Raw genomic sequence first — 8,657 nt, 5'->3', positions numbered from 1 at the left:
AAAAATAAAACGAGCGCGTTTGAAGTGGAGGGGGAGCCGGTCCCCCCAGCGCTGCTCTGACCCCGTCGCTCCCAGCCCAGCTCCAACGCTGCGCACGGACAAGGCCGGCGGTCCCCAGTCCGCTGGGGCTGGGCGCCCGCGGGACCCCGGGCTAAGGGAAGAGCCGGGCTCCTCGCTGCAAGCATCGCCCCAGTGATGTGTCGGGATGAACGGGAATAGCTGACGCAGCCAGGAGGTCTAACAGTGGTTGAGAAACATCGTAATTACCGAAGAACAATAAATGCTGATTTTATAAATGCATACTTGCATCTGGTTTTATTGTAAACATTAAACTATCGGGCAACAATTTTGCCTGGTTGCTTTTTTCTTATCTTAAGCCGGCAAACTTTTAAACAAGCCCAAAAAACTATGAGATCAAACAGGTCAAATTGGAGGGAAGAGATCCGCTTGACAACAGTTTCTGATCTGTGAGGTCTCATCTGCCCTCAGTGAATACCCAAAGGACTACATTTTTTTCATGTTGCAGATCCTGATACAATAAATGAAGCCAATCAAGTATCGGCTATAGATTTATGCACCTTTTTTGAAAAATAAACCCTCAGTACCCACTGAACAATTTCAGCAGGAGACATACGGAAGTCTAAGAGCTAAACTGGCATTATTTCTAATCATTTAAGTATTGCAGAGAACTCTTACAACCTACCATAGGAAAATAGAAACTTGGCCATAAATTACCCTGTCTAGGCTTGCAACCCCAGCATGAAGTACATGTGAGCAGTCTCTTAACTCATCAGAGTCTCACAGGTAATATGCGAGTTAAGGCTGCATTAACATTACTCATGAATATAAAAGGTAATAGGTTAATGCTTTGGGGAAAAAACACCGTTTCCCCTGTTTGCCTCAGCCTCTTGAAGCCCCTCTGTTCTGTGCCACCATTGGCAGCCTGCAAGTATCCCACATCATTGCTTCACCTCAACTAATTAGAGTTTACCTTCTGCTTATTACAACATGGGATTAATATTAAGCAACAGAAGTCCTGCTCACCACCAGCCTGATCCTGAAAAGTGCTGAGCATCGTAGAGAGGAATTTCAGTTCAGCACTTCCTCGTAAGTAGGCTAAAAACTTAGGAACATCTATTTATAATAATAAATTATTGTACATTTTTTATAGCTCCAGGTTTGGGAAGGGTTTTCAGTTTCTTCCCATAAATCAGACCCCAAAGGAACCACTGTGTCCGCTAAAGCAGATGTAAGGATCGGCAAAATCTTGGGGAAATGCTTGTGACACTGCAGGGCAAGTAGACAGTTAACTACAAAAGACAGCATAATTTTAAAACATTGAGCAAGTTAAAACCTAGGGGAGGCACTGCTCTGCTGTTGTTATACAAACAGACTTTACACCCTGACACGTTACCGACGTGCCCAAGCTGCACCTACTTCTGCTGGTTTTAAGGATGTTACTGGAGCATCTGGTGGGTCAGGACCTGGCTGTGCCAGGCACCACATACCTAACTGTGGGACAGTGCCAGCAAATTTAGGCTGAGTTCCAGATGCCAGAGACATTTACGCAGGTGCTTAACTTCCGAATGCTGGTAATTTCCTCTAGCGTTGGGGGATATGTTCGCCCTGCAGACCCTGGGGTCTGGGCTGATTCAAAAGTTAGACAGGTATATGTGGCAGACAAGAGGAACACTCAGTAGCAGAGGTGCAGAATTCACATTTATGGCGAGAGGTGTATAACGTGCCTTTCCCATCTTTTAAAAACCTGTCATTATAGCGAGGCTGCTTGAGGGTTAAATAATTCAAAGATTTCAACCAAATATTGCTGTGGTGCTTGTAGCCTGCTGCAGAGATGGTGGTCCTGATCAGGCAGCACAGATCTGGCAGGGCTGCAGGCCGCTTTCGTTGCAAGCCGGACATCGGAGAGCCCTGTAGGACTCTCTGAATCTGTTTGCCAGCATTGAAAACTTGCTTCCATGGCACAGTGAGCAAGGAGCAGAGCCTGACCCTTTACACTGGGAACAACCGTGTTCAGCATCTCCTTCCTGAAAGAGACAGATCACGAAAAAAATCTGTTACTGGATATCAGATACCAAAGTCAGTAACATACTTGAAAGAGGGAAATACTGTCTTCTGGTCTTTTAAGTAATTGTTGCTCCTGACATGCCACTCTGCCAGTAATATTCAGTTCTCTGCAGCAAAATCCTCAAGAAAAAGGCTCCCGTATATCTGGGACAATTTGTGGATACTTCTAGCAAATGAGAAGTTAATGTGACTGGGCTTATAACGCAATACTTTCAAATTCATCTTTCTCCTCCTGCAAAGGCCTGCATAGCTCCACCCATCTTCCTGTAATTTCTTAACACATCCATCTTCTCAGCTCTGTATCCCCAGTTTTGAGCCATGCTTCATTTCCTCAAGCATTTCTCCTCACCCTCTCCCCCCTGAATCCCTCATCACCGACACGCACAGCTTCTTTCAAGCTGTGCCTTGTACCTGCAACTCTCTCCCAGGGTGCCAGACAGCCTCTTTCAAATCCCATCTTAAAATTCAGTGCTTCCACAGAGCCCAGAAATTATTAAATATCTGCATCAGGAAGAACGTAGCATGGCGTAGGTTCATTCTTTTGATGTCAGGTTCAGAGTCCTGCATCATTGCTGTGCAGCAGTTCTACTTTACATGGCACTACAGAATGAGGTTTTAACTAAGACGTGGGGAGCTGGTGCCAGATATGCTTCGTGTTGGTGCCTGCTTCTGAATTTGATAGTCCAAGTTAATTGACTTCTCAGAAGAATAATCTTCCTGTGGTTTGGTCATCTTTAAGTGAATGTTCATAATACCAGTGTATAGAAAGTCCAGAATTATTCTAAAAAATTATAGGTTTATGACCTTCAGGTTTTACTTTTTATTCCCAAACATCAAGGAGAATGGAAGTACTTTGCCGAGTTCTTCCAAGGTTAACAAATTTCTCTGGAACAATGCCTTACAGGAGCTGTTGTCCTTCTCTAAAGTGCGGTCCTCCTGGAGGAAGGCAATCAATTACCTTATAGAGGTCCTTTTCAACATATATTCCCCCAAAGGCCAGAAGTGATTTTTTGATGACTTGGATAGGCGTCTGCCGGTAGATGGGATGAATCTTGGCTTTTTTGTTAAAGCCTTCTTTCTGAAAATCAAGTTTATTTCAAAACTGACAAAGGCCAAAATTCCTACTTAGTTTCTTAGGGCTGTTTTCAGTTTTCGTGGGGTCTTTGTGGAAGTGAGCCATAAGCAAGGCTCATGATTGCAGAAGGACCAAGGTAGCCTGCACTCAGCACAGGCCGGTCTCAGATCTGCAAAACTGTAACGCTTCGTATTTGCCCTGCGCGACAACATGATGTTTTGCGGGATCAAATTATGGTCAGACTAATTGGGATTCTGACCAACAAAGACTAACCCATGAGAAAACAAGTGGAAGGCACAATCTTATTTCAGCTGATATTAAAATTTTAGCCTCCGGCAGTCTCAACCACAGAGCAGCTGTGTTTAGCCTTGTCAGGCTGGAGAAACTCCAGCCTGCTCTTATTCCACCGGGAGACGGTGACGAAGGATGGACTTACGCCAAGCTACATCAACGTCAGTGATCTCCAGAGGAAGACTCAAGTGGGAGACGTGAGCATCTGGAAACAGAACAGCTGTCCCCAGAGTGCAAACTGCAGTGCAGCACTGATGGGTTATCTCCTGAGTGGAAACGGGAACGAAGTGATGCTTTTAATGCAAATTTAGTTAAGTGCTGATACAGACACAGATGGGGCTTGGGCGGGAATACTCAGTGGTCCAACCAGGGCTGTAAGACCCAAAAGCCTTAGAGGAAAAGCAGCATTTTACGTTTTCTCTTACCTGTGCATACTGGTTGCAGGCAACCTTTTTTTCCACATCTTTTTTATGTCCACCACCAAATCTTTCTTTCCTTTCCCGGTATATGAAGGCCCAGTCATTTATTCCCTCAGTCTGGATGATTCTTCTCATGAGCTCTTTCTGGTCCATTGGAGCACGGATGATTTTCAGGTTATTAGTGTAGATTATGATCTTGCCAAAATCTAGAATTGGGGAAGACTGTAGCAGGATCTTATCAGTGTCTCGCCTGTGTAAATTCACTGTACAAACACTGATGATCCCTGGGTTTCCAGAAGAACGTCCCCTCCGCCCGGTCATCTGCTCAGCTGGCTCTGCAGCACAAGCCAGCTCCCCACCACCGCCCAGAGCAGAACAGCGGTGGAGAGACGGCCCTAATGGGCTATGGGATCAGACCAAGACTTTGGGTCAAATCTTAGGAGCCTCACTTTACTGTCATGTTCTGGATGGGGAAAGCTTTCTGGGATGTAAATTCTCATTCCAACCCATACGCAAGAAAAAAAGAAGGCACAATTCTAAGAGCAGTGGTGTTGACATACATGGAAGAGCAACCAACCTCTGCACTGGGGACTGACCTACATTTCTTTGAAGGTTGAATAGTTGGAGGGTGGGGGGTGTGGAGAGGGGTTTTCATGTTTTTGGCCAGAAGTAGAAATTCCCCATGATGATGACCTATTCTGCAGCCTTTGATGGGGTTTTTTCAGACTTAAAAGAAAACTTTTCTTTGTATTTTATTAATGCTGGCAAAAGGGTCAGATGATAAAAACAACCCCTCATTATCTAATGCTAAATTGTGTTTCTAACAGTGAGGAACCAGTCTAAATAACCGTCTCTGGGCTCACTTGAATTTGTATTCTTTTCTAATGATTTTGAAGCCAAACTTGGTATGGTCAAACCTTTCTCTGAAAGCAGCATTTTGCTTACCTGGTCCCTTTTTCCCTCTGCACTAGGTATCATATGGCAGTTACCATAGCCCATCGTTTTACACGCTTCATATTTTGCTTTGTTTAAGTATCTGTGTTAAGCAGCAATGCAAAAGGAGATGTTCTCCTAGGAAAATACCCTGCCAGAGTCACATCAGGTGATGTGAGCTGGCTGATGGCTCTCCTGGCAATTGGGCACCTGCTTCTCTATGGGGAGAAGCAGGGGGGGGGGGGGGGGCAGGTGAGCACAAATCCTTACCATTTGCAGGAGGCTTTAAAAGCCTCATGTTTGTTACACAGACACGCCGTCTCCAAATACCAAATGCGTGTTGATACAAAACAAAACCGGTACTGGATAGTGTCATTACTCAAGGTATTTATGGTTAGGGAAACTAGGGAATAGAGATGAGCGTTACCCAAGAATGCAGAACAAATTAATGGTATGGATAAGATCACATTAGTGCTCTGTCTTCAGGCAGGAGACATTCATCGTGGTTTGATATTTTCAGTTAAACTAGATGTCCAGTGTATCTACTAAATATAGTTCAAATATCAGCCATCTGGGTTTCCTACACGCAACTTTGATTAGCACCAAGAATTAATAGACTTTTAACACATTCAAATCAAGGCCATAAAAAGCATTTTATACTTTTTAAAGCACTTCAGTCTCTTTAGTTGTGCAAGTGCCAGAGTGACATTCCTTATTTACCAAAGACCACAACGGATGACGACACAACTTTCTTTATATCGCAGCGGTTGGCATACTTGAGTGACCTCACATTTCTCTCTGGAGACACCCTCAATTCTTGACCTTTCTGCAAGCAGTTGGGGCACCACCACCAAGCAGGTGCCGCAGGACTGGGGCGGTGTGTGAGGGAGGGACTGGACAACGGGCTGACTTGTTTGCTGACACTAACTGCTTGTTGTTCCGTCTGAACTGGATTGGAATGAGCCGTCTCGCAGGGAAAGGCCTGATACAATTCAGCAAGCCAGCTTACCTCACGCAGTCTTCCTTTATATCTTCTTTTCTCTGAGCAGACTCACCTCAAGTTTTAGAAGTCTGCTGATTATATCAGTATAATGTACTCCATTTAGAGTTTGCGTATCGGTGTGACGTGGCTGTGTTATCAATAGTGCCGATATGCCACCATTGTTATATGAATTGTTTAGTTGGTACATCTAGATTTGATAAAACCAAATAGCAGTAAAAGATACATAAATCTAATTCGACAGGGTAAGAAAATGAACATAATCCCTGTGTATTAATCAATTTAACAAATTACACATGTACTAGCTTTTTATTAGGACTAAAGAGACACCTCTATATCAATGGCATTAATCAAACGTTAACAAAATATCCAGTGAAACTAAGCTGGGATTTTCAAAGTAGCCTGAAGGGGAATTCTGACTTGCCAGAGGATGCGGATGCCTGTTTCGGAGGCTCGCTGGTACACTGCCGGTGGCACTAACCTTTTTGCCAGCTGAAGTCATGCAACTTTAATGCTTTAAATATAACTAATTAAGATAATATCCACCTTACATTTGACTGCTTCAGATGCATTAGGACTACTACATATAGATATTGATATATATGGAAATGTTATACATCTTATGCTACAAAATGGACAGATGCAAATCAACCCAGTGAGAAGATGGAGCAGAGCTAGCAGATGCTGTTCACTTGCTGACTGCACTGCTGCAAAACATGCGCATCCTGCCATTTGCAGAGTAAGCAGAATACAGAATTTGTGGGATAAAGGCTGAAGACTTACAATCACCTTTTTAAAATCCTGGACTGACAAAACTGAGTTTTTTTCTGAATGAGGTTCCAGTTTGAGATTCCTGTTACCAATATTACTGTAAAAATGGTTTAGTCTGAAGTTGGTTTCCAAACAGCTTGGCAGCCCTAGGCTGGACACTACTTACCCTGCAATGACTGTCGCTTGACTGGTAGTCACTGAGGAGAAGCGAGTTACTGGTGAGACTGTATTTCTTGTCCTCTTTGAATATGCTGATCCGCTGGGCAGTCAGCTTGGCTGGCGAGTAAAACCTGTTTTCTGGCATTTCCCCTGCCCCACAGAAATGGTCCCCTGGCTCAAAGCTGTGGCGGAGAAAACGCCGAGAGTGCTCTTTGGCTGGGGGCTCGAGTTCCTGCCCATCTTCATAGACTTGTTTTAACACTCGCCCACTGTAGGCTGACGATATTTTGAACCTCACTTTGCGAGGTCTTCCCTCATGCCGCTGACTGAGTTTCTTCTGGTGCTCATCCATTATTAGGATTTCAAGCTGCAGGTCCTGGAGATTACCTCCAAGAGCTTTGGGTCCAAAAGAAAACTCTCCCCAGCTTCCCCCAGCCACACAATGTATAATTCAAGGTTTCTAGTAGTTCCTCTCATCTTACAGCAAAACCGACACCACTATATTAAATATTGATAGATACTCACAAAGAGAAAATATCGATGGTAGTGAAATGTAAGGCAGGTTGGTGAACGGTGGACAGGCTGGCTTACCACAAGAGGAAAGGAGTTAACTTGGGGAGGATAGGATTAAATAGGAAACTCTGCCCGTGTTCTGAAACCATGGAAATGTTTCTGCTATGTGCTGTGATAAGAACTACCCCAAATACACCATCCCAGCAGCTTTTCACAATTTTCTGACAAGGTGAGAAGTTAAAAAGACAAGTTCACAGAAAAAGCAATCCAGCTTCACAAATAGCAAATGTGAATAATTCCTCTTCCATTCTTGTGCCGAAACCCTGAGAGTACAAAGCTCCATTTCATTTTAATCCAAATGTGTTCCTCTACAGGTTGGTGGAGATCTAATTAAGATTTTCTCTCTCTTCAGCTTTCAGTCCCTATTTGTAATTCTTGCTGCCTTTCAGGGCCTTTTGACCGTTCTGGGTTTGCTTTTCATTTTTAAAAGACAGTCACCTACTGAGAGCCACCAGAGGCCCAATCCTCTGCTCGCTTGCAGTCCCTTGCATGTGCTCAAGGAGCACAGAAAGCACAGCTATTCCGATTCAGTCATTTTCTCTCCCGGTAGGCAAAGCAGAGGTTTGCAGAGGTGTAGAGCAGAAGGGGATGGGGCCCCAGGTTATCCTGGAAAAGAAGAGACGGCAGCGGTAGGCAGGTCTCTGCTTGGCACAGCAGCAGCTCTGCAAGGTGCGGGTTACAGCCAGCCTCGCTCAGCGTCTAACTGAGGGATTTTAATTCCTCGACACTCACACAAACCTCCATCCCGACTGCAGCGAGCAATGACCCAAGTCACCTTCCCATGACAGCCCGTCGCTGGAAATCCCCACTGGTTACCCCCAAACTGATGCCTTACTGGCATGTGCTTTATCACTCTGTTAAAGTAGGGGTTTGCTCACTCACCTATCCCCAGCTCTGCACTTCAGGCTTATCTTTCCTTTTGAGGGAAAAAATGAAGAGTATGTTTAGTACAAAATGCATCAACAGGGTAACTGCTGTCTGGGTTTTAAACAACTCCTAATACCTACTTGTATCAAGCACATGCAACAGGAGTTAAAATCTCTCTTCTTTCAAGTTTCAAGATTTCAGTAAATTTCCACTATTAAATGCAGTTTCACTGAGAGGGACTTAAACTAAGCTTTCTGCCTACATCCTGCCAAGGCTATCTTCTTCAAAACTGGTGCTTTTAAAGCTTAATATTCTCAATAGATTAATTTATTATGTTTATTAAAAGTTTTTTCGTGAAATACTAGGATGACAGTTTAGAAGGCTGTATACTAATAATACACAATACAGACCTTCCAACCAACCAAGCGGTCTTCATGTGCCAAAAGCAGTTTCTGTCGTGACAGACATTGCTCTTGCAGGTTCT

At 44.1% G+C, this 8,657-nt stretch overlaps 1 protein-coding gene across 1 annotated transcript; it reads right to left on the bottom strand.

Moving 5' to 3' along the window:
- Window positions 1–203: 203 nt before the first annotated feature.
- On the bottom strand, window positions 204–8,211 carry GRXCR2 (glutaredoxin and cysteine rich domain containing 2). Its single transcript, XM_052772136.1, has 3 exons — window positions 6,741–8,211; window positions 3,877–4,092; window positions 204–2,045 (listed from the first exon to the last, which is right to left on the bottom strand). The coding sequence occupies exons 1-3, from the start codon at window positions 7,083–7,085 to the stop codon at window positions 1,866–1,868; spliced, it is 741 nt and encodes a 246-aa protein (XP_052628096.1). The 5' UTR covers window positions 7,086–8,211; the 3' UTR covers window positions 204–1,865.
- Between the last annotated feature and the right edge of the window lie 446 nt (window positions 8,212–8,657).

The sequence above is a fragment of the Harpia harpyja genome, chromosome 20 (genome assembly GCF_026419915.1).
Source record: "Harpia harpyja isolate bHarHar1 chromosome 20, bHarHar1 primary haplotype, whole genome shotgun sequence".
NCBI classification, from domain to species: Eukaryota; Metazoa; Chordata; class Aves; order Accipitriformes; family Accipitridae; genus Harpia; species Harpia harpyja.
This window is presented reverse-complemented; position numbering and strand designations above follow the sequence as displayed.